This window comes from Erythrolamprus reginae, chromosome 6 (assembly GCF_031021105.1).
Source record: "Erythrolamprus reginae isolate rEryReg1 chromosome 6, rEryReg1.hap1, whole genome shotgun sequence".
In the NCBI taxonomy this organism is placed as follows: Eukaryota; Metazoa; Chordata; class Lepidosauria; order Squamata; family Dipsadidae; genus Erythrolamprus; species Erythrolamprus reginae.
In genome coordinates, this window is record NC_091955.1 from 94,483,456 (window position 1) to 94,507,540 (window position 24,085).

Consider the following 24,085-nt stretch of genomic DNA (forward strand, 5'->3'; position numbering starts at 1 on the left):
GCTGCTATTTATAGCAGCAGCCCTAATTACTGGAGCCCCACCCAAACACAGGTGGCCTCACTTATTTCCTGTAATATGTTCTTACTTGGTCTCTTCTACGCATAATTCTGCGCTTGCGTGGGTCCAAAATGTCATCATCTGAATCAATGGAAGATAAGGGAGATTGACTGCCTGGGCTGTGTGCCAAGCCCTCCTCTGCCGAGTCACTCCCACATTCTTCTTCGTCCGAGGAAACTAAACTCTGAACTGACTCTGTCAGCAATAACACAGGCCTGTGACATGTTGAAGTTTCCCCTGCATCCACCTCCACATTCCCTGGGGCAGGAGCTGGGGCAGAGCCAACCAACCAGAAATCCTGAACTACAGCTAGCAATTAGTTGAAGTAGCCTGCAGTGCTGCACTCTAACCCCTGCGCCACCCTGGCACAAATCCTGCAACCGTTGTTTTTAGTCTCCAGGCCTTTTAGTTGCTACTCTCTGCACTCCAGCAACCAGTTGCAGTTTTCGACAACGTTGCAAGCGAGCTCGGGCATTCCTAGAGGTCGCAGGCCGACCCTCGGTGCACAATATTGCCTGCGCGTCCCCACCGCTAGGAAATCTTTGCCTGCCTTTTACTTTGTTTTGACAGCTCATCAAAATGCAAAAAAAAAAAAAATTCATTAGCGATCCTTGCCTTTCCGTGCTCTAATCTGCCAGGGTGGTCCGTTTTTTCCACCCCTCCCTCCCCTCCGCTGTGGCGTGGAGCTAATTGTCTTCGGAGGGGCCTTTGGAGTGGGTGGCTGCTGCTGCTGGTTACAAAGCTCGTTAATAATCATTTAGCATATGAAACACGGGTAATGAGACCATGTGTCACAGGCACAAGATGGCAATTACAGGAATGACATAATTACGCGGCCGTTCCTGGGAGGGAGGGGCCGGGGGGGCAAAGAAGTCTTTGGTGGGAAGCTCAGAAGAACCCCAACTCAGAGGAAACTCAATCGTGGGATGGTGGGACTTGGTTACTCCAACTTGATGTGGGATTTGTGGAGGGCTTGAAGCACATCTGGCAGAAGACAATGGGCCGACGCCCACATTGCTAAGGATATCAATTGTAGCCAAAGGGGCCTATCGGTGATGGCTCCTATGGATACGGTCGGGTATGCAGAACCGGTAGAAATTTTTTGAATGTTATTCTTTTTCCCTCCTTCTGGGCTCTGGTTACGTTTTCTATTCACTTAACCTTCCTTTCCTTTCTTTTCCTCCTCAACCTTCTACTTTCTTTAACTTTCTCTCCCCATTCCTTCTCCAAGCTTCCCCCCCCTTTTTTTTTGAACGGGTCCAAAGACGGGCTACAAAAATGGTGGAACTCCTCCACTCGAAACAGAATTCCCTACGAGACTAGACTTTCAATCCTGGGCCTAGAAAGCCTAGAACTAAGACGCCTTAAAAAAGATCTAAGTATTGCCCACAAGATCATATGCTTCAACGTCCTGCCTGTCGGCAACTACTTCAGCTTCAACCACAACAACACAAGAACACACAACAGATTTACACTTAATATTAACCGCTCCAAACTTGACTGTAAAAAATAGGACTTCAGTAACCGAGTTGTCGAAGCGTGGAACTCATTATCCAACCCCCCAACACTTTACCCTTAGATTATCCACGGTTGACCTATCCAGATTCCTAAGAGGTCAGTAAGGGGTGAGTACAAGTGCACTAGAGTGCCTTCCATCCCCTGTCCTATTGCTCTCCTATATCTCCTATACCTTTCTTCTATTCCTATATCTCTTCTTCTATTCTTTCATTGATATGTTCTATTCCTATATCTTCTCTTCTCTTCTTTCTTAGATATATTTTACTATGAGTGTCTCCTCTATAACCTTCATCATGTATTTTACTATGTGTGTATATATATATACCCACTAAAACCCTCATTGTGTATTGGACTAGATAGATAGATAGATAGATAGATAGATAGATAGATAGATAGATGGTAGATAGATAGATAGATAGATGATAGATAGATAGATAATTTAAACAAACAAACAAATATACAAACAAACAAACAAACAAAAATAGATGATGATTGTTCAAGCCGCTCCCACCTCGTCACAGGGCTAGCAAGCCACTCCTACCCAGTCACATAACCATCAAGTCACACCCACAAAATAAGCCACACCCAGTGTGGCAGTAAAAATTTCGGCTGCCCATTACTGGGCACGCATACCATAAATTCGACCTCATGGTTTAGGTTGACGTGAGAATAAAGGGCTTTGACTTGAAGATGAAAAAAAAGAAGAAGAAGACTGCGATAATGATTTTCTCCCCGCAGCAGATGGTCCTACCTTCAGTTAAAACAGAACCAACATCATCTCTCCAGATCAAGAGGACTCATGGGATAAGCCTGAAAGAACTTTTGAATTTGCAGAGGGAGAGAAAAATGTGGGGTCCTCGGTAGTCTATGATCTTGGTGAACTTTTGTTGTAGATGTTTTGTGACCTAACTAGCCAACATCCTGAGTCTAGAAGTGACTGGGGCTTGAGGAGGAGGAAGAGGAGGGAAAAGGTAGATGAGGAGAAGGGGAAGAAAGAAGGAGAAGGAATCCTGGAGAGGAAAAGAAGAAGAAGAATTGTGGGGTCCTTGGTGCTCTCTAGGTAACCTCATCGGTCTAGAAGGGAGTGGGGTTTGAGGAGGAGGAGAGGAGGAGGAGGAGAAGTAAGAGTAGGAGAATGAAGAAGAAAGAAGAAAGAAGAAAGAAGAAGAAGAAGAAGAAGAAGAAGAAGAAGAAGAAGAAGAAGAAGATAGAAGAAGGGAAAGACGAGGAAGAGGAAGAAAGAGAAAGAATTAAGAGGAGGAGGAAGAGAAGAAAAATAATTTTGGTGCCTTTAGTGCTCTCTGAGCTTGGTCTTTTTCTTGAAGACATTTCATGACCCAACCACGTAACATTATCAGTGTAGAAGGCAGTGGGGTCTGCTTTCTGTTTATATACTACTGGTGTTAATCTTCTGGGTGTTGGTCACTGGCAAGGAGGTGGTTTCATCTTTTGATGATGTTGATGATGACAGTGTTATCCATTGAGCCCTCTCTGACCCTTGGCGATTCTCTGGGTCACGGCTTCCGATCTTGCAGGACTTCTTTGAGTTGTCCTACCCTCCGGCTGCTGTCAGTTTGATGGTGTACAGCCTCTGTCTTCTCTGGCAGCCATGTTTCCTTTTACCGCTAAATCTTACAAACATTTTCATCTTTTAGTTTCCTTTTTGATTGTCCCCTTTGAATGGTATGTAGCTGTTGTTCCCCTCTATGTGCCCGTTGATGGCCGATTCGTATAGAAAGTAAAATAAAACAATAATAAAACAAAATATTCTTCTAGGTACCACAGTGGTTAGAGTGCAGCACTGCAGGCTACTTCAACTAACTGCCAGCTGTAGTTCAGCAGTTCAAATCTCACCACCGGCTCAAGGTCGACTCAGCCTTCCATCCTTCCGAGGTGGGTCAAAGGAGGAACCAGATTGTTGGGGGCAAGAGGCTGACTCTGTAAGCTGCTTAGAGAGGGCTATAAAAGCACCATGAAGCAATTTATTTATTTATTTGTTTGTTTGTTTGTTTGTTTGTTTGATTTTTATGCCGCCCTTCTCCTTGGACTCAGGGCGGCTTACAACATGTTAGCAATAGCACTTTTTAACAGAGCTAGGCTATTGCCCCTACAACACAGGTCCTCATTTTACCCACCTCGGAAGGATGGAAGGCTGAGTCAACCTTGAGCCGGTGATGAGATTTGAACCGCTGACCTTCAGATCTACAGTCAGCTTCAGTGGCTTGCAGTATAGCGCTCTACCTGCTGCGCCACCCCGGCTCTATATAAGTCTACAGTAGATGCTATTGCTAAAATAAAGAATATAAAACAAGCGTGTTTAGTCGCACCTATTTTTCCTCCATTTTCCTGCCAGTTGGCCCATCAATCCGCTTGGTGTGTCTTTGTGCATTAACGCAACAAGGAGCATTCCTGGTTTTTTCCCCGTTGCGCGAAAACGCACACCGTCCTCTTTCTGGCTTGTTCGTTCTTTCTTCAAGCTTGGCTTGAGATCATTTGTCAGGAGGAGAAACCCAGCCTCGCTAAAGACTTCTGTGTTGTAGGCAATATTAAAAGCTGGTTTTTCTCGGGCGTGTTCCCAATTGACCGGATAATTATTTTTAGGATAGGACGGAGACCTCGGCTTCTACCGATGCAGTTTCTTAGCAACCCGAAGGCAGCTCGGGAAATACCCGGCTTAATTATGCTCCGGTTTCTTGAAGATGAGAGGGAATGCCAGCTGCTTACAAGCCCTGGGAAAGAGGTAGTAGAGGTTGCCAGCGGTTTGCACAATGCAGGCCAGGCCGTTGGCTGGACTACAGACGAGACAGGCTCATTAGATCTGCCAGCTTTTGGAGGGCCAAGTTGTCTTCTCTGATCTCGGTCCAGGAGAAGGCTGTGGGTCCTCCAAGGTGAGGACCAGAGGAAACAGCCTGGCTTTGGACTTTCCCACGGATGTGTTTTCACAGCCAAAAGGAGAGACTTCTGTTGGGAGGCTAATGGCATAGTGTGAGGTTCTTGGAGGTATTTAATGATCACGACCATGGGGAATGCTGTAATGGTCATCAGTGTGCAAAATGGTCATAAGTAATTTTTTCAGTGCTTTGGACATTCAATAAATGAACCAATGCAAGTCAAAGATTACCTGTAATGCTCTTAAAAGAGAGAGAGAAGAGAGAAGAAAAAGAGGATAGTGAGAGAAGAGAGAGGAGAGAGAGGAGGAGAAGAGAGAGAAAGAGAGAAAGAGAGAAGACAGAAGAGAGAGGAGAGAGAACAGAGAGAAGAAAAAAGAGAAGAAGGAGACGGAGAAGAGAGAGAGGAGAGAGTGAGGAGAGAGAAGAGGAAGAGAAGAACAGAGAGAGAGGAGGAGAGAAGAGAAAGAGAGAAAAGAGATAGGAGGAGAGGAGAGAGACATAGAAGAGAGGAGAGACAGAGAGAGAGAAGAGGAGAGAGAAAAAGAGAGAAGAGAGAAAGAGAGAGTGAGGAGAGAGAAGAGGAAGAGAAGAACAGAGAGAGAGGAGGAGAAGAGAGAGAAAGAAAGAAAGAAAGAAAGAGAGAAGACAGAAGAGAGAGGAGAAAGAGAACAGAGAGAAGAAAAAAAGAGAAGAAAGAGAAAGAGAAGAGACAGAGGAGAGAGAAGACGAAGAGAAGAACAGAGAGAGAGGAGAGAGAGAGGAGGAGAGAAGAGAAAGAGAGAGAAGAGGAGAGAGAGGAGAGAGACATAGAAGAGAGGAGAGACAGGAGAGACAGGAGAGAGAGAAGAGGAGAGAGAAAGAGAGAAGAGAGAAAAAGAGAGTGAGGAGAGAGAAGAGGGAGAGAAGAACAGAGAGAGAGGAGAAGAGAAAGAAAGGAGAGAAAAGAGATGAGAAATAAGAGAGGGAAGAGACAAAGTAGAGGAGAGAAAGAGAGAGAGAAGAGAGAGAGGATAATAGAAGAGAGAGAGAAGAGAATGGAGAGAGACAGAGAAGAGAGGAGACAGGAGAGAGAGAAGAGGAGAGAGAAAGAGTGAAGAGAGAGAGAGGAGAAGAGGAGAGAGAGGAGAGAGAGTAAAGATAGAGAAAAGGAAGAGAAGAACAGAGAGAGAGAGAGAAGAGAAAGACAGGAGAGAAAGGAGAGGAGAAATAAGAGAGGAGAGGAAAGAGATAAAAAAGGGGAAGAGAGAGAAGGAGAGAGAGAGAGATGAGGAAAGAGGAGAGAGAGAGAGAAAGAGAAGAGATGAGAGACAAGAGAGAAAGAGAAAAAGAGGAGAGAAGAAAAAGAGAGAGGAGAGAGAGAAGACAGAGAGAAAAGAGAGAATCAGAGAGTCAAACGTACCTTTCTACCCAGTTCTTGTAGCTGGGGATATCCTTGGCATAAAGCAGTTTATTCGAGGGGGAATCTTTGCCCAAGCGGTGCTCTGAGGTTGAACAGGAGTCCATGAAGGTTTGTGCTACCACCGATAAACAGGCATCTGTGATGCTGTTCTTGTGAATGTCGAAGACAAACTGTGGATTCTTGATCATGTTCACCCAAAATCTCAAGGGCAAGCTGAAGTCAAGAGAGAGAAGGACAGCATGGGTGGTTATTGTTTTTTATTATTATTATTATTATTATTATTATTATTATTATTATTAATTAGATTTGTATGGCGCCCCTCTCTGTAGACTCGGGGCGGCTCACAGCAATAATAAAAACAACGTACAATAACAAATCTAATAACAGATCTAATATTTTAAAATATCTAAAAAACCCTTATTTAAAAACAAGACATTGACACAAACATACCATACATAAAATATAAAGGCCTGGGGGAGACATCTCAATTCCCCCATGCCTGATGGCAGAGGTGGGTTTTAAGGAGTTTACAAAAAGCACGGAGGGTGGGGGCAGTTCTAATCTCCGGGAGGAGCTGGTTCCAGAGGGTTGGGGCCGCCACAGAGAAGGCTCTTCCCCTGGAGCCCTGGGAGAAGGCCAACTCTGTGGGACCTAACAGGTCAATGGGATTCATGTGGCAGAAAGCGGTCCTGGACATACACGTTGGAGCTGAACTAGGGCAACGGCTCATGTGCCAGCAGATATGGCTCCATGTGTCACCTGTGGCATCTGTGCCATAGCTTCGCCATCAGTGCTCTAAGACATTTCTTGGCTCTTTTATTAACAACCTCACGATTCTGTGTTTCTAACTTCTCTGGATCTCTGGGCAGGCAAAAAGTCAAGAAGCCATTGTGAAGAAAGAAGTTGGGGAAGCGGACATGGAATTAATTGATTCCGCTCAAAACCATGCCTGCGTTTCTTTAATCCCCACTTTCAACGCCCACCTCTTTCCTCCTCTTGAAAGGAGCCCCCTGAGTGGCTTCAATCAGCCTTAAATGAATGCCCCAGATGATGTTAATCATATGCTAATATTTCATTAGTTAGTTCCAAATCTCTACCTTTCTTTCTTTCTTTTCTTTCTTTCGTTCTTTCTTTTCTTTCTGTTCTTTCTGTTTCCCTCCCTCCCTCAATTTCTTGCCTGTGTTCACTCTCTTCCTCTCTCCTTTCCCTCATTCATTTCCTTCCTTCCTCCCTCCCTCTTTCTTCCTTCTCCTTTCTCCCTTCTCTGTTCACTCCCTTCCCTCTCTCTTTTCCTCTGTTCCCTCTCTTTTCCTTCTTTCCTCCCTCCCTTTCTCCCTCCTTTCCCTCTGCTCCCTGTCTTTCCCTCATTCACTTCTTCCTCCCTCCCTGCTTCACCTCTGCACCATCTCCCTCCCTTCCTCATTCCTTCCTTCCTTCCTTCCTTTTCTCATTTCCCTCCCTTCTCTCCTCCCTCCTTCCCTCCCTCCCTTCCTCCTTCCTTCCCTTCCTTCCTCTCTTGCTCTCTCTCTCCTTTTCCTCTGCTCCATGTATCCCTCATTCACTCTTTCCTTCCTTCCTTCCTTCCTTTCCTCCCTCCCTCCCTTCCTTCCTTCCTCCCTCCCTCTCTTCTTTCCCTCTGCTCCATGTATCCCTCATTCACTCTTTCCTTCCTTCCTTCCTTTTCTCCCTCCCCTTTTACTCTTTCCTTTCCCTTCCTCCTCCTTTCCCTCTTTCCTCCCTCCCTTAAGTCATAAGTCAAGGACTACTCTACATTTCGGAAGTGACATTTCTTGACTCGGGGGGGGGATATATTCTTCCAATGGCATCCTTTTTTGGCCCTATTTTTTGGTGTGTGTGTGTGTGTGTGTGTGCTGGGCTCTTGGGAAGCACTCACCAATTGCTTTTCCAGGTGTGCCGCACGTGTGGATCGTGGATGTTGTGCTTATCCGCTTGCTCGTCCAGGAAGTCAAACATGTACTTGATGGCCAAGGGCAGCGCACTGCCTCGATGGGCCGTGCTGAAGATGGTCTCGAAGAGGTCATCCACAAACTTCTGTAAAGTTCCCTGTGAGGAAAAAGGGGGAACCAGAGGAGGAAGAGACAAGAAAGAGTGAGGAGGGAGGGAGGACAGAGGAAGGAAGGAGAGAAGGGAGGGAGATGAGAGAAGGGAGGAAGGGAGGAGAGAAGGGAGATGAGAGAAGGGAAGAAGGGAGGAGAGAAGGGAGGGAGATGAGAGAAGGGAGGGAGAAAGGAAGGAGAGAAGGGAGGGAGATGAGAGAAGGGAGGAAGGAAGGAGAGAAGGGAGGGAGATGAGAGAAGGGAGGAAGGAAGGAGAGAAGGGAGATGAGAGAAGGGAGGGAGGAGAGAAGGGAGGGAGATGAGAGAAGGGAGGGAGAAAGGAAGGAGAGAAGGGAGGGAGATGAGAGAAGGGAGGAAGGGAGGAGAGAAGGGAGATGAGAGAAGGGAGGAAGGGAGGAGAGAAGGGAGGGAGATGAGAGAAGGGAGGAGGGAGGATGGATCAAAGGAAGGAAGGGGAGAAGGGAGGAAGATGAGAGAAGGGAGGAAGGAAGGAGAGAAGGGAGGGAGATAAGAGAAGGGAGGGAGGGAGAGAATGGAGGGAGATGAGGGAAGGAAGGAAGGAAAGAAGGAAGAAAGAAAGGTAAGAAGGAAGGAGAGAAGGGAGTGAGGGAGGAACGGAGTGAATGAGGGTAAGACAGGGAACAGAGGAAAAGGAGGAGGAGGGAGGGGGAGGGGGAGTGAGAGGAGAAGGCAGAGAGGAGCAGGGGGAAAAAGGGGGAAGAAGAGGAGAAAGAAGGCCAAGAAGAGGACAAGAAAGAGGAAGAAGAGGAAGAGTGAGAGGAGAATTAGGAGGAGAAAGAAGAGGACAAGAAAGAAGAAGAAGGGGGAAAGGAAGGAGAAGGAAGAAAAAAGGAGAAGGAGGAAAGAAGAAGGAAGGAGATAGAAAGAAAAAAGAAAGATGACAATATAAATAACATTTACTTAAATATAAGCTAAATCTGATGACACAAGAGGAAGTTGTACAAATGATAAAAACAGACAGACAGAATCATTTAGAATATGCTAACAAGCCAGGGAGGTGGTTATCTTACAAACTAAGGAAAGAAAAAGAGAAGAAATATTCTCTTCAACTGCAACAACACAAGAGCACGCAACAGATTCAAACTTAATACGAACCGCTCCAAACTTGACTATAAAAAATATGATTTCAACAATCGAGTTATCGAAGCGTGGAACTCATTACTGGACTCAATTGTGTCAACCCCTAACCCCCAACATTTCTCCCTTAGACTCTCCACGATTGACCTCTCCAGGTTCCTAAGAGGCCAGTAAGGGGCGTACATAAGTGCACTGGTGTGCCTTTCGTCCCCTGTCCAATTGTCTTTCCTTTCTCTCACTTATCATATATATTCTCTTCCTTTCATATATCCTCTCCTCTAAGTTCACTTTACCCTTATATATATTACTACATGTCTATTTTCCTTCCTATGTATTTGTGTATTGGACAAATGAATGAATAAATATAAATAAATAAACAAACAAACAAACTAACAAACCCATTGGAGGATGAAAATGGGAACATTAATTCCCCCCAGTCTTCGGAGAGGGGCGGCATACAAATCTAATAAATTATTATTATTATTATTATTATTATTATTATTATTATTATTGTTGTTATTATTATTATTATTATTATTATTATTATTATTATTATTATTATTAAAACAGGGATAGAGGGAAAAAAGGACCTCATAATCAAAACACTCTGGTAAACTAGACAGCAAAGAAGAATTAAAGTAAAGGACATACAAAACTCTTTGCAAGATACCAATTTAGAACACATAACTGAAATAGAAAAAGAAATCCTAGATGAAGAAATTACAATGTCTAAATTGGAAAATGCAATTCATAAACAACAATAACCCCCCCCCCCCCAATAAGAAACCAGGTCCAGATGGTGTCTCAGGGGAAGGCTATAAAGAACTGCAAAATGTTTTAAACATTTATTATTAGTAACATACAATGAAGTTCTACAGAAAGGAGAAATCCAGAAGTTGTGGATGCTGCATCACCGGAGGTTTTAAAGAAGAGATTGGATTGTCATGTGTCCAGAATGATACAAGGCAGTGACGGTGAACAATTCCCCCTCCGGTGCTGAAAGCGCGAGTGCCCACACCCAAAATTCAATGTCTGTAGATGGCAAAAATTGCCTCTCCTCCCCCTCCAGAGGTCTTTTGCAGGCCAGAAACAGCCCATTTCCCACCTTCTCGTTGGCCTGGTGGGCACATTTTTCACTCTCCCTAGGCTCTAGTGCAGTGATGGTGAACCTATGGCACAGGTGCCACAGGTGACACATGGAGCCATATCCTCTGGCACTCAAGCTGTTGCCATAGCTCAACTCATGATCCCATGATCGAAACATTTAAATATGTTAAAGGGTTAAATAAGGTCCAGGAGGGAAGTGTTTTCAATAGGAAAGTGAACACAAGAACAAGGGGACACAATCTGAGGTTAGTTGGGGGAAAGATCAAAAGCAACATGAGAAAATATTATTTTACTGAAAGAGATAGGTGCTTGGAATAAACTTCCACCAGATGTGTTTGGTAAATCCACAGTAACTGAATTTAAACATGCCTGGGATAAACATAGATCCACCCTAAGATACAATACAGGAAATAGTATAAGGGCAGACTAGATGGACCATGAGGTCTTTTTCTGCTGTCAATCTTCTATGTTTCTATGTTTCTATGTAACTCCAATGTGTGCCAGCCAGCTGATTTTTGGCTCACACAGAGGCTCCGGGAGGGCATTTTTGACTTCCAGAGTCTCCGAAGGATGGGGGAGGGCATTTTTATCCTCCCCAGCCCTAGATAAGTCTTTGGGGCCTGGAGAGGGTGAAACACTGGGCCCACCAGACGTTGGGACAGAGGCCATTTCCAGCCTCCAGAGGGCCTCTGGGGGGAAGCTGTTTTTGCCCTCCCCAGACATTGAATTATCGGTGTGGACACTCGTGTATGCACAATGGTGCACATGCACACTCTTTCGACACCTGAGGAAAAAATAATTCACCATCACTGCTCTAGATGCTTCCTTGGAGCCTGGAGAGGGCAAAAATGGCATCCCCCATTCACCCAAAGGCCCTTTGGGAGCCGAAAATGCCCTCCCAGAGCCTCCACGCTGTTGTGTTGCGGCACAAAGTGAATGCGAAAGCCTGGCTGACAGCCAGGAAGATGTGGCAGACAGCCAGGAAGATGTGGCAGACAGCCAGGAGGACGAGGCCACTGGGACACAGGATTCAGCAGACAGCCCAGGGGATTTGGCATGCAGTCCCTCAGACAGTCTTTCGTCCCTGGGTTCTTCTGCAGATCAATATATTGATCTGCGTAGCCGAAGAGCTATGCAAAGAAGAAATTGATTGAAGGAGTATTACAAGTCATCATTGTAGCACCTGGGCTGGGTGTGGTTCTTATACTGAGGGCTGGGTGTGGTTCCCTTAATGAGGGCTAAAGTGATAAAAGGGAACAAAGGCCAAGGCAAACTGTGGCTGTTTATCTGTGTTATTTTGTGGTTCCTGCTCTGAAGTTTCTGTTCCGTGCCGTTGGAGTTTTCAACCCAGCTTTTTCAGACAAGTGGGAGGTGAAAACTCTGGGACTTGCTCTTTGCTCCAAAGATTCAAAAGGACTCCTGAAACGTCTTTGCTCATTCCAGGTTGTCTTTGTTTGTTTTTCCCTGTGTTTTTGTATGCGGCTGAAGTAAGCCTTGCACTATCATTGTTTCCTGACACTAAGGACTGTTTTTGAGTAACCCTTTTTTGTTTACCTAATACAAATTTGCTGATTAGCAGGGCACGTGTGTGTTTGATGTCTTTTCCTTGGACTGTTACGCATTGCCTGAGCCCAGTCAGGCAGAACACACGCGAGGCTCAGTGTTGTCAGATATGGCTCCATGTGACACCTGTGACACCCATGCCATAGGTTCGACCTCACTGATATAAGGTCTCTTGTTTGAATAGCTGGTTGGACTAGGAGACCTTTAAGGTTCCTTCCAACTCTGTCATTTCCTTATACATCTGTGCTATGGACAATTGATCTCTTTATCTCCATGGATGAACATCTCCATCTCCTCCTTTTGAGCAGACAGAAGTGGCTGGACACCATGAGAAGCCAAATGCCAGCCTGAGCCGGGCCTTGGTTTGCTTCCAGAAATGGTAGGGGCTACAACCCTAGAGGTCTTCAACAAGAGATTGGGAAACCATTTGTCTGAAATGGCATTGGGTTTCCTGTTGGGTTAAATAAGGTTCAGGAGGGAAGTGTTTTCAATAGGAAAGTGAACACAAGAACAAGGGGGCACAATCTGAGGTGAGTTGGGGGAAAGATTAGAAGTAATTTGAGAAAATATTATTTGACTGAAAGAGTAGTAGATGCTTGGAACAAACTTCCAGCAGAGGTGGTCGGTAAATCCACAGTCACTGAATCTAAACATGCCTAGGATAAACATAGATCCATCCTAAGATAAAATACAAGAAATAGTATAAGGAAAGACTAGATGCAGCTGCGAGAGCAATCATGGGCTTCCCTAAATATGCCTATGTCACACCAACACTCCGCAGTCTGCATTGGTTGCCGATCAGTTTCCGGTCACAATTCAAAGTGTTGGTTATGACCTATAAAGCCCTTCATGGCACCAGGCCAGGTTATCTCCGGGACTGCCTTCTGCCGTACGAATCCCAGCGACCAATTAGGTCCCACAGAAGGGACCTTCTCCGGGTCCCGTCACCTAAACAATGTCGTTTGGCGGGACCCAGGGGAAGAGCCTTCTCTGTGGTGGCCCCGGCCCTCTGGAACCAACTCCCCCCAGAGATCAGAATAGCCCCCACCCTTCTTGCCTTTCGTAAGCTACTTAAAACCCACCTCTGTCATCAGGCATGGGGGAATTGAAATACTCTTTCCCCCTAGGCTTCTACAATTTATGTATGGTTTTTTTGTATGTATGATTGGTTTTAAAATAAGGGTTTTTAGGTGTCTTAGTATTGGATTGTCGCGTGTTGTTTTTACCACTGTTGTTAGCCGCCCCAAATCTACGGAGAGGGGCGGCATACAAATCCAATAAATAAATAAATAAATAAATAGATGGACCATGAGATCTTTTTCTGCCGTCAATCAAGGGCAGGCCAAGCTCAGAATAGGCCTGGTTGGTGGTGGTGGGGGGGAGAAAGGGGCCTGCACCCCACACACCCCGCCAAGGGACGTCCCTTCTCCCCCATTTGTCTCTGGGAAATCACTCCCTACCTCCACCGGTCTCTCTGGTTCGCTCTGCTGGCTCCGGCACTTTGAAAGTGTCAGCAAAATCAATGCTACATAAATCAGCCGGCGTTGGCGGTGAGCAAGGGGAAGATGGGAGGCTCGGAGTGTGAAACCACCTTCCTCGGTATTCCCTGGGCCGAAAGTCAACAGCGGAGAATTATAAAGCTGTCACACCAATCATTCTCTCCTGGAGTGCCGCACTTGGGTGACAGCCGAAAGCTTGCTTCCTCTCCAAAACCTCCGTTCAGGTCAACACCTCGGTGGAGAGATTATTTCCTTGTCAAGCAACCTATTTGGGAGTGCCTTCCTCTCTCTCTCTCCCCCTCTTTCTCGGGCTGTCTCTGGGACTCTCTCTTTCTTTTTGCTTCTCTTTCTCTCTTTCTGTCTCTTTCTCTCTTTTTGTTTCCCTTTCTCTCCCTCTCCTCTTTCCTTCTTTCCTTCTTTCCTTCTTTCCTTCCTTCCTTCTTTCCTTCTTTCCTTCCTTCCTTCCTTCTCTCTCTCTCAATCTCTTTTTTGCCTCTCTATCTCTTTCTTTGTTTCTCCTTCTTTCTCTCTGTTTCTTTTTGTTCCCATTTCTCTCTCTCTCTCCTTTCTTCCTTCCTTCCTTTGTTTCTTCCTTCCCTCCTTCCTTCCCTCCTTCTTTCCTTCCTTCTTTCCTCATCTGTCTCTGTTTCCTGTCTCTCTCTCTCTCTCTTTCTGCCTCTATCTTTTCTCTCTCTCTCTTTTTCCCTTTTTTCTCTCTTTCTCTCTCTTTTTCTTTCCTTCTCTCTCTCTCTCTCCGCCCCCCTCTCTCTTGTATCTCTCTTTCTTTTTCTCTTTCTGTCTCTTTCTCTGTTTTACTCTCTATTTTTCTTCCCCCTTCTCTCTTTTTCTTTCTTTCTCTTTTGATCTTTCCCTCTTTCCTTCTTTCTCTCGGTCTTTTCTTCTTCTGTTTGTGTCTTTTTCTCTCTTCTTTTTCGCTTTCTTTCTGTCTCTCTGTTTCTCTTTTTCTATTTCACTCTTCCTTTATCTTTCTTTGTCTCTGTCTCTTTCTCTCTATATATTGTTGTTAGCCGCCCCGAGTCTACGGAGAGGGGCGGCATACAAATCCAATAAAATAAAATAAAATATAAGGGTACCTCTTAGAAGTGACTTCACTGGTTGAAGCCCACTTCCTTACGACGAGCAACTTAGTCAAGAAATCAAAGAATAAAAAAATAAATATGGCCACCAAGAACAATTCTACCAACACTGAGGACAAGTAACAGCAGGTGCCACTTCCTTCTAACACTGATGATGTTACCTAGTTGGGTGATGAAAGGTCAGAGAGCACCAAGGATCCCACAATTCAACCCTGAGCTACAAATATTCCCCTTTTTTGGTACAATCCCTTCTTTTTCTGTCACCCACCTTCCCTTCTGGGGTCCTGTCCCTTCTCTCCAGCCTCCCAACCTACCTTGGTGGCTAGTAGCCTTGTCAGGTAGATTTCCGACACCATCTTGCTCCCTCGGTCGCCTTCTTTCTGATCGCCGTGCTCGTGGTTTTTCACCAAATGCCACATCTTGACCCCGCTTTCTAGGTCGGGCGTAATCATGGGGGTCCTGGAACGCAAGCTATCTGGACTCCCCGTATAGCGGATCATGTTTTCTGAAAGCACAAATGGACACAACACAAACCTTTGAAGATTTTCTTCCAATGGCTAAGTGGAAAAACATAAATTAAAACTGCGAGGGAACCTTTGGTGCTCTCTGAGCGTTGTTATTTTCTTGGAGACGTTTCATGACCCAATTAGGTAACATCAGCAGGGCTAGAAGAGGCCTGTGCTGTATATAGAACATGCTCCCTTCCAGTATTCATGATGTTACCTAGCTGGGTTACGAAATGTCTGCAAGAAAACAACCATGCTCAGAAAGCATAAAGAACCCCACAGTCATTGTCTTCCTTCTCCTCCTCCTCCTCTTCCTTCTCTTCCTCCTCCTCCTCTCCCTCCTCCTCTTCCTCTTCACTCCTTCTTGAGCTAGTATGGCCCCATTTATAACCTGTGGACTTCAACTCCCAGCATTCCTGAGCTGTCATGGCCCCATTTATAACCTATGGACTTCAACTCCCAGAATTCCTGAGCTGCCATGTCCCCATTTATAACCTATGGACTCCAACTCCCAGAATTCCTGAGCTGCCATGTCCCCATTTATAACCTATGGAGTTCAACTCCCAGAATTCCTGAGCTGTCATGGCCCCATTTATAACCTATGGACTTCAACTCCCAGAATTCCTGAGCTGTCATGGCCCCATTTATAACCTATGGACTTCAACTCCCAGAATTCCTGAGCTGTCATGGCCCCATTTATAACCTATGGACTTCAACTCCCAGAATTCCTGAGCTGCCATGTCCCCATTTATAACCTATGGACTCCAACTCCCCAGGAATTCCTGAGCTGCCATGTCCCCATTTATAACCTATGGACTTCAACTCCCAGAATTCCTGAGCTGTCATGGCCCCATTTATAACCTGTGGACTCCAACTCCCAGAATTCCTGAGCTGTCATGGCCCCATTTATAACCTATGGACTTCAACTCCCAGAATTCCTGAGCTGCCATGTCCCCCATTTATAACCTGTGGACTCCAACTCCCAGAATTCCTGAGCTGTCATGTCCCCATTTATAACCTGTGGACTCCAACTCCCAGAATTCCTGAGCTGTCATGGCCCCATTTATAACCTGTGGGACTCCAACTCCCATAATTCCTGAGGTGTCATGGCCCCATTTATAACCTGTGGACTCCAACTCCCAGAATTCCTGAGCTGTCATGGCCCCCATTTATAACCTGTGGACTCAAACTCCCAGAATTCCTGAGCCAGCATTGTCACGGGGTCATGGTTCCCCCACCCCTGGACTAACCCATCTCAAAAAGCTGGTCTGTGTCTTCACTGCCTTTTGCCTCCTGGGTTGGTCTCATGTGCCCTGACGGAGAATTCCTTACCGTACTTGCTTGCAGAAGTCCTCGAGACGGTGAAATTGTTGACTGCGTTGTAAGCAGTAACCTGCTTGGATACCAAAGCCACCAGTGACCCATCTGGCACCTAGAAAAGGAACGAACCTTTTATTCAATCCGATGTAGTTGTGCAAAAGACACCAAACCCACTGTGGGTAGTTCCTGGACCACAATTTAGCCCACAATTTCTGTTGGTAAGTGAGATGTTGGTTAAGTGAGTTTTGCCCCATTTTAGAAGGCTAGAATAGAATGAGGAGTAGAATGGAATGGAGTGGAGTGGAGTGGAGTGGACTAGAGTAGAGTAGAGTAGAGTAGGGTAGAGTACAGTAGAGTTGAGTTGGAATTGGAATTGGAATTGGAAGGGACCTTGGAGGTCTTCTAGTCCAACCCCCTGCTTAGGCAGGAAACCCCTACACTACTTCAGATAAATGGTTATCCAACATCTTCTTAAAAACTTCCAGTGTTGGAGCATTCACAACTTCTGGAGGCAAGCTGTTCCACTGATCAATTGTTCTCACTGCCAGGAAATTTCTCCTTAGTTCTAAGTTGCTTCTCTCCTTGTTTCCACCCATTGTTTCTTGTTCTACCCTCAGATACTTTGGAGAATAGCTTTGATTACTTCTTTGTGGCAACCCCTGAGATATTGGAAGACTGCTCTCATGTCTCTCCTGGTCCTTCTTTCCATTAAACTAGCCATGCCAAGTTCCCGCAACCGTTCTCCATATGTTTTAGCCTCCAGTCCCCTAATCCTCTTTGTCGCTCTTCTCTGCACTCTTTCTAGAGCAAAACTATCATGGGGCTTCCCAGATTCGCCCACGTTTCTACAACACTCCGTGGCCTGCACTGGCTGCCGATCAGTTTCCGGTCACAATTCAAAGTGTTGGTAATGACCTTTAAAGCCCTACATGGCAGTGGACCAGAATACCTCCGGAACCGCCTGCTACCGCACAAATCCCAGTGGCCGATAAGGTCCCACAGAGTTGGCCTTCTCCGGGTCCCATCGACAAAACAATGTTGTTTGGCGGGCCCCAGGAGAAGAGCCTTCTCTGTGGTGGCCCCGGCCCTCTGGAATCAACTCCCCCCAGAGATTAGAACGGCCCCCACCCTCCTTGTCTTTCACAAATTACTCAAGACCCACCTATATCGCCAGGCATGGGGGAAATGAGACACCTCCCCATGGCTTTTAAATTTTATGTTTGGTATGCATGTGTTGTATGGTTCTAATTGTTGGGGTTTTATATATACTTTTTAAAATATTAGATTTGTATTACTATTATATTGTTTTTGTTATTGTTGTGAGCCGCACCGAGTCTTTGGAGAGGGGTGGCATACAAATCTAATAAATTTTTTATTATTATTATTATTATTATTATTATTATTATTATTATTATTATAACATCTTTTTTGCACGGTAGCGACCAAAACTGGATGCAGTATTCCAAGGGTGGCCTTACCAAGGCATTATAAAATATACCCCCCCAAAAAACTTTTTTTTAAAAAGATGGCTGTGTCCAAGATACAGACTGAACCAGCTCCATTATCTACCGTGACTTATAGAAACATAGAAGCATAGAAGTCTGACGGCAGAAAAAGACCTCCTGGTTCATCTAGTCTGCCCTTATACTATTTTCTGTATTTTATCTTAGGATGGATATATGTTTATCCCAGGCATCTTTAAATTCAGTGACTGTGGATTTATCTACCACGTCTGCTGGAAGTTTGTTCCAAGGATCTACTACTCTTTCAGTAAAAGAATATTTTCTCATGTTGCTTTTGATCTTTCCCCCAACTAACTTCAGATTGTGCCCCCTTGTTCTTGTGTTCACTTTCCTATTAAAAACACTTCCCTCCTGAACCTTATTTAACCCTTTAACGTATTTAAATGTTTCAATCATGTCCCCCCTTTTCCTTCTGACCTCCAGACTATACAGTTTGAGTTCATTAAGTCTTTCCTGATACATTTTATGCTTAAGACCTTCCACCATTCTTGTAGCCCGTCTTTGGACCCCTTCAATTTTGTCAATATCTTTTTGTAGGTGAGGTCTCCAGAACTGAACACAGTATTCCAAATGTGGTCTCGCCAGCACTCTATAAAAGGGGATCACAATCTCCCTCTTCCTGCTTGTTATACCTCTAGCTATGCAGCCAAGCATCCTACTTGCTTTCCCTACCGTCTGACTGCACTGTTCACCCATTTTGAGACTGTCAGAAATCACTACCCCTAAATCCTTCTCTTCTGAAGTTTTTGCTAACACAGAACTGCCAATACAATACTCAGATTGAGGATTCCTTTTCCCCAAGTGCATTATTTTACATTTCACCACTGGTTTGTTAGTTGTTGTATAGAACCGGTGCAAACCAGGAAGAATCCACTTCTGGTCCAATTTACTATGACGTTGTAGCAAGGAAGCCTGGCTTTGTTTGGTTGTTCATGAACTCTTGTGTTTCTAGTCTTAGGAAGTAGGCGGCTGATGTGAAAATCGTTGAGAAAAATATCATTTGCGTATGGATTTTTGGAGTCGTCGGTGCTCTCCACAAATCCATATCTGTGGTCTATCTATTGATGAGCCTAGTGATCCATATCCGCATCTCCGTGTGTCTATTGATGGCTGAATAGATGATGATTGCTGAATAGAATAGATGATGATTGCAGCAGACGATTGATGGCTGGTTGACACATAGAGATGGATCATATTTACACGCCATTCAAAAGAGACAATGAAAGAACAAAAAGCTGAGAACAAAGAGTCCAGGATACATCCCCTCCAGAAACCACCAGCAGATAAACAGGGATTAATTCCAGACAAACAATCAAACAAATAGAAAACAATACTCTAATCAAAGAACGACCAAGGAGAAAAACCACACATCCCCACCAACTGTTGTAAGTTGCAAACTGTTGTATATAAACAGGGAGCAAATCCCACCCTCGCTGGCACTGATGGAATTACCTAGTTGGGTCATAAAATGTCTGCAGAAACCCTAGCAGGCCTCCCTGAAGTCTCTGGAGTCTGGAAATGGCCCATTTCAGGAATTCTGGTAGGCCTATTTTTCACCATCCTCAAGATCCAGAGACTTTCCTGGAGCCTGGGAAGGCAAAAATGGCCTCCGCTGTCCTCTGGAGGTCGGAAACAGTCCATTTTCTGACTTGGTAATATAACATTGTTTATGTACATGAGACGGGTGCTGGTAAGAGGGAACAATTGGACAGGGGACGGAGGGCACACTTCTGCGCTGATTCACAAACTGTTTCAACTCCTACCCTCAAAACGTCGCTACAGAGCACTGCACACCAAGACAACGAGACACAAGAACAGTTTTTTCCCAAATGCCATCACTCTTCTAAACAAATAATTCCCTCAACACTGTCTTAGTTTTTACTAAGTCTGCACTTCAATTTCTACTGGTTTTTTCTCATCATTCCTGTCATCCTTTTCCTCCCACTTAGGACTGTACGATTGTAACTTGTTGCTTGTATCCTATATATTGTAGGATATATTGTATATTGTATCCAATATTTATTAATATTGATTGTTTCTTCATTGCTTATTTGACCCCTATGACAATCATTGCGTTGTACCTCATGATTCTTGACAGATGTATCTTTTTCTTTTATGTATGTTGAGAGCATCTGCACCAAAGACAAATTCTTTGTGTGTCCAATCACACTTGGCCAATAAAAAATCTATTCTATTCTATTCTATTCTATTCTATCCTATCCTATCCTATCCTACTCTCTTTGATTCGATTCGATTCTGATTATGAGACAGATGCCTAGGAGGGAAAAATTGCACCAGAACTAAAGGGAAATTATTTGTCAGGAAAAAAAACACACCATCCAACAGCTCTCTTGAAATTTGGGGGGTGTCATTCCTCCTTTCTGGCTTGTTGCAAAGTGTGTAGGGGAAAGAACTGTTGCTTTCATTCATAATTGGATTTATGAGCGTGCTACATCGTCATTCGTAATTGTCAGAAAGTCCGCAAAGTGAAGGCTGATTGTTCCTGCTGTTACTTTTCATCACAGCTGTCACTATGAAATACAGATAACTTGGAGGGCGGAGGAGGGAGGGGGCCAGAGAGAGAGGGAAAATGGGCCCCCAGGAAGCTATATTTCAGCCCGGCAAAAAACCTTTGCTCCCCCATTTTAAGTGAAAACATACCGGTAAGTAAGTTTGTCTTGGACTGGGAGTTTCATATTTTACAACTTCGACCGCTCGGAGCTGTAGCTGAATCCCATTTACTCTGAAGGCATTCTTTTGGAAAAATAAGATGATGTCCGTCATCAATCCTTTCCCTTTCTATGTTTCTTCCCTCCCCCCGCCCCCCCAACTTTTCGATCCGTACCATTACAAGAAAAAGAAAAATAATCCCCATCACGGAGTGTACAGCAAATTATTTCCCACTGGATCGTTCTGTGGGCAGCTGCTGTGCCCTGCATCGAATATATCATGATGAGAACTTGTATGAGCTGCTGTGAAGGATGCGATGGGCCGGCTAACTGTTCTTGTTGATATTTGCAAGAGAGAGGAGGGGGAGGAGGAGGAGGAGGAAGAGGAAGAGGAGAGAAGAAAGAGGAGGAGGAGAGGAAGAGGAGGAGAAGGAAGAGGAGAAAGAGGAGGAGGAGGAAGAAGAGGAGAAGGAAGAGGAGAGAAGGAAGAGGACGAGGAGGAGAGGAAGAGGAGGAGGAGGAAGAGGAGAAAGAAAAAGAGGAAGAGGAGAGAAGGAAGAGGATGAGGAGGAGAGGAAGAGGAGGAGGAAGAGGAGAAAGAAAAAGAGGAAGAGGAGAGAAGGAAGAGGATGAGGAGAGGAAGAGGAGGAGGAGGAGGAGAAAGAAGAAGAGGAAGAAGAGGAGAAGGAAGAGGAGAGAAGGAAGAGGACGAGGAGGAGAGGAAGAGGAGAAGGACGAGGAGGAAGAGCAAGAGGAGAGAAGGAAGAGGAGGAGGAGGAGGTGGAAGAGGTGGAGAAGGAAGAGGAGAGAAGGAAGAGGAGGAGGAGGAGAGGAAGAGGAGGAGGAGGAGGTGGAAGAGGTGGAGAAGGAAGAGGAAGAGAAGGAAGAGGATGAGGAGGAGAGGAAGAGGAGAAGGAGGAGGAGGAAGATGACTGTGGGGTCCTTGATGTTCCCTGAGTGTGATTGTTTTCTTGCAAGTATTTCATTACCCATCTAGGTAACATAATCATCAGAGCTGCTAGTTTAGGTAATAAAATGTCTGCAAGAAAACTCAGAGAGCATCAATGACCCCCCAATCACCTTCCCCCTCTTCTCCTCCTTCTACTTTTTCTTCTCAAGTTCCCCCTCCTCTCCTCTTCCTTCTCCTCCTCACAAGTAACAACGACAATGATCAACAGAGCCTGTTTGCATCCTCCACAACAGCTGATGAAGTTACCTAGTTTGGGTAATGAAACACCTTCAAGAAGAGGACCAAACTCTGAAAGCCCCGAGAGCCAATAATATCATTGGTTTCATATCCAACTCCAGAGGGGCGTCAGGAAAGCCCTGAGACAGGGCAGAGAAGAAGGGTTGGCCGCAGGTTCATGTGGCTCATCTCCCAAACTTTTGAGAATGGTGCTCTCTGGGTGACCTTTGGAATGGATGGCTACAAGAACCAGCAACAGACACCTCGGGATAGCCTCATCGTCTCCCTGAGAAAGATGAAGCAAAGCCAAACATGCGTTCTCTTCGTCGACGATGTAAAACTCTTCAACACCACCAACGACACTGCTACCCTCCAAAAAGGCCTCGACTCTGTGTCTGAATGGTCAAACATCTGGCAACTCCAAATCTCAACCAAGAAATGCTCTTGGAATCAGAACACCAAATACAAGCTCAAAAAACAAGACCTTACAGACAATACTCACTCAGTAAAAGACCTTGGAATACTCATCTCAAATGACCTAAGTGCTAAAGCCCACTGCAACAACATCGCCAAAAAGGCTTCAAGAGTAGTTAACCTAATCCTACGTAGCTTTTGCTCCGGTAATCTCACACTACTAATCAGAGCGTACAAAACTTTTGCCAGACCAATCCTTGAATACAGCTCATCTGCCTGAAAACCACACCACATTTCGGACATAAATACATTAGAAAGCATCCAGAGATACTTTACAAGAAGAGCCCTCCACTCTTCCACTCGCAACAGAATACCTTACGCAATCACACTCGAAATCCTAGGCTTAGAAAGCTTAAAACTTAAAACTAGGTTACCTTCGGCACGACCTAACCATAACCCATAAAATCATCTGCTACAATGTTCTACCTGCCAATGGCTAGTTCAGCTTCAACTACAATACAGACCAATGGCTACTTCAGCTTCAATCACAACGGATACAAACTCAAAGTCAACCGCCCCAAACTTGACTATAGAAAATATGACATTAGCAACATAGTGATTGATGCCTGAAACTCACTACCCAACCCGGTGGGGTTTCATCACCAAACCCCAAAACGTTACCCTTAGATTGTCCACTGTTGACCTCTCCTGATTCCTAAGAGGCCAGTAAGGGTGTATGTGTGAATAGAATAGAATAGAATTTTATTGGCCAAGTGTGATTGGACACACAAGGAATTTGTCTTGGTGCAGATGCTCTCAGCGTACATAAAAGAAAAAGATACATTTGTCAAGAATCATGTGGTATAACACTTAATGATTGTCATAGGGTTCAAATAAGTAAGAGCCAGGGTGGCACAGCAGGTAGAGTGCTGTACTGCAGGCCACTGAAGCTGACTGTAGATCTGAAGGTCAGCGGTTCAAATCTCATCACCGGCTCAAGGTTGACTCAGCCTTCCATCCTTCCCAGGTGGGTCAAATGAGAACATGGATTGTGGGGGGCAATATGCTGGCTCTGTTAAGAAGTGCTATTGCTAACATGTTGTAAGCCGCCCTGAGTCTAAGGAGAAGGGCGGCATAAAAATTGAATAAATAAAATAAATAAATAAATAAGCAATGAAGAAACAATCAATATTAATAAAAATCTTACGATACAAGCAACAAGTTACAGCCATGCAGTCCTAAGTGGGAGGAAAAGGATGATAGAAATGATGAAAAAAACTAGTAGAAATAGAAGTGCAGATTTAGTAAAGAGTCTGACAGTGTTGAGGGGAATTATTTGTTTAGCAGAGTGATGGCGTTTGGGGAAAAACTGTTCTCTGTGTCTAGTTGTCTTGGTGTGCAGTGCTCTGTAGCAACGTTTTGAGGGTAGGATTTGGAACAGTTTGTGAATCAGCGCACAAGTGTGCCTACCGTCCCCTGTCCAATTGTTCCCTCTTACCAGTACCCGTCTCATGTATATAAACAAGGTTATATTACCAATACATACTTGACAAATAAAAATAAGTAAGTAAGTAAGTAAGTAAGTAAGTAAGTAAGTAAGTAAGTAAGTAAGTAAGTAAGTAAGTAAGTAAATAGTGATGGGCGCATCCAATGAAATTCGGGTTCGGTGGATTCGGGTGGACTTTACAAAAAATTCGGGTGATGTCACCGAACCCGAACCCCGAACACTCCATGATGTCGAAATTGTGGGATTTCCCAGCTCCTTTTGCTGAAAGGACCCCCCTTTACTTGCTTTGGAGAGAGGTTGGAAGCATAGCTAATTCTATAGCGTAATTGTTAGCTCTCTTGACTTCGAATCTACCGATCGGGGTTCAAATCCCAGTGGAACAACCTTTTTTTAAAAAATTAAAATTTTATTTATTTATTTATTATTATTATTATCATCATCATCATGCTTCTTTATATAATAAAAGGGGTTTGGGTCCTTTTAATCCCTTCTTTGTGGGAAAAAAAGAAAACATTAAAAATACCCTCCAGCTCTTGGGGTGCAAAAGGGAACCTTCCCGATGTGCCCATAGGATAGATCTATTTCGGCCTTATTTTGGCCTCATCAGCTAGCCATACCCACTGGGACTTGAACCTGCAACCTTTGCTTTGTAA

General features: G+C 44.7%; 1 protein-coding gene across 1 annotated transcript in view; it reads right to left on the bottom strand.

Moving 5' to 3' along the window:
* PLXNA4 (plexin A4) overlaps positions 1–24,085 on the bottom strand; it is a 437,744-nt gene that overhangs the window by 14,599 nt on the left and 399,060 nt on the right. Inside the window, exons 27-30 of the mRNA XM_070754448.1 lie at positions 16,146–16,245; positions 14,622–14,812; positions 7,760–7,929; positions 5,866–6,078 (exon numbers count right to left, since the gene is read on the bottom strand). Of these exons, the coding sequence (XP_070610549.1) occupies positions 5,866–6,078; positions 7,760–7,929; positions 14,622–14,812; positions 16,146–16,245 (674 nt within the window). The remainder of the gene's footprint in view (positions 1–5,865; positions 6,079–7,759; positions 7,930–14,621; positions 14,813–16,145; positions 16,246–24,085) is intronic.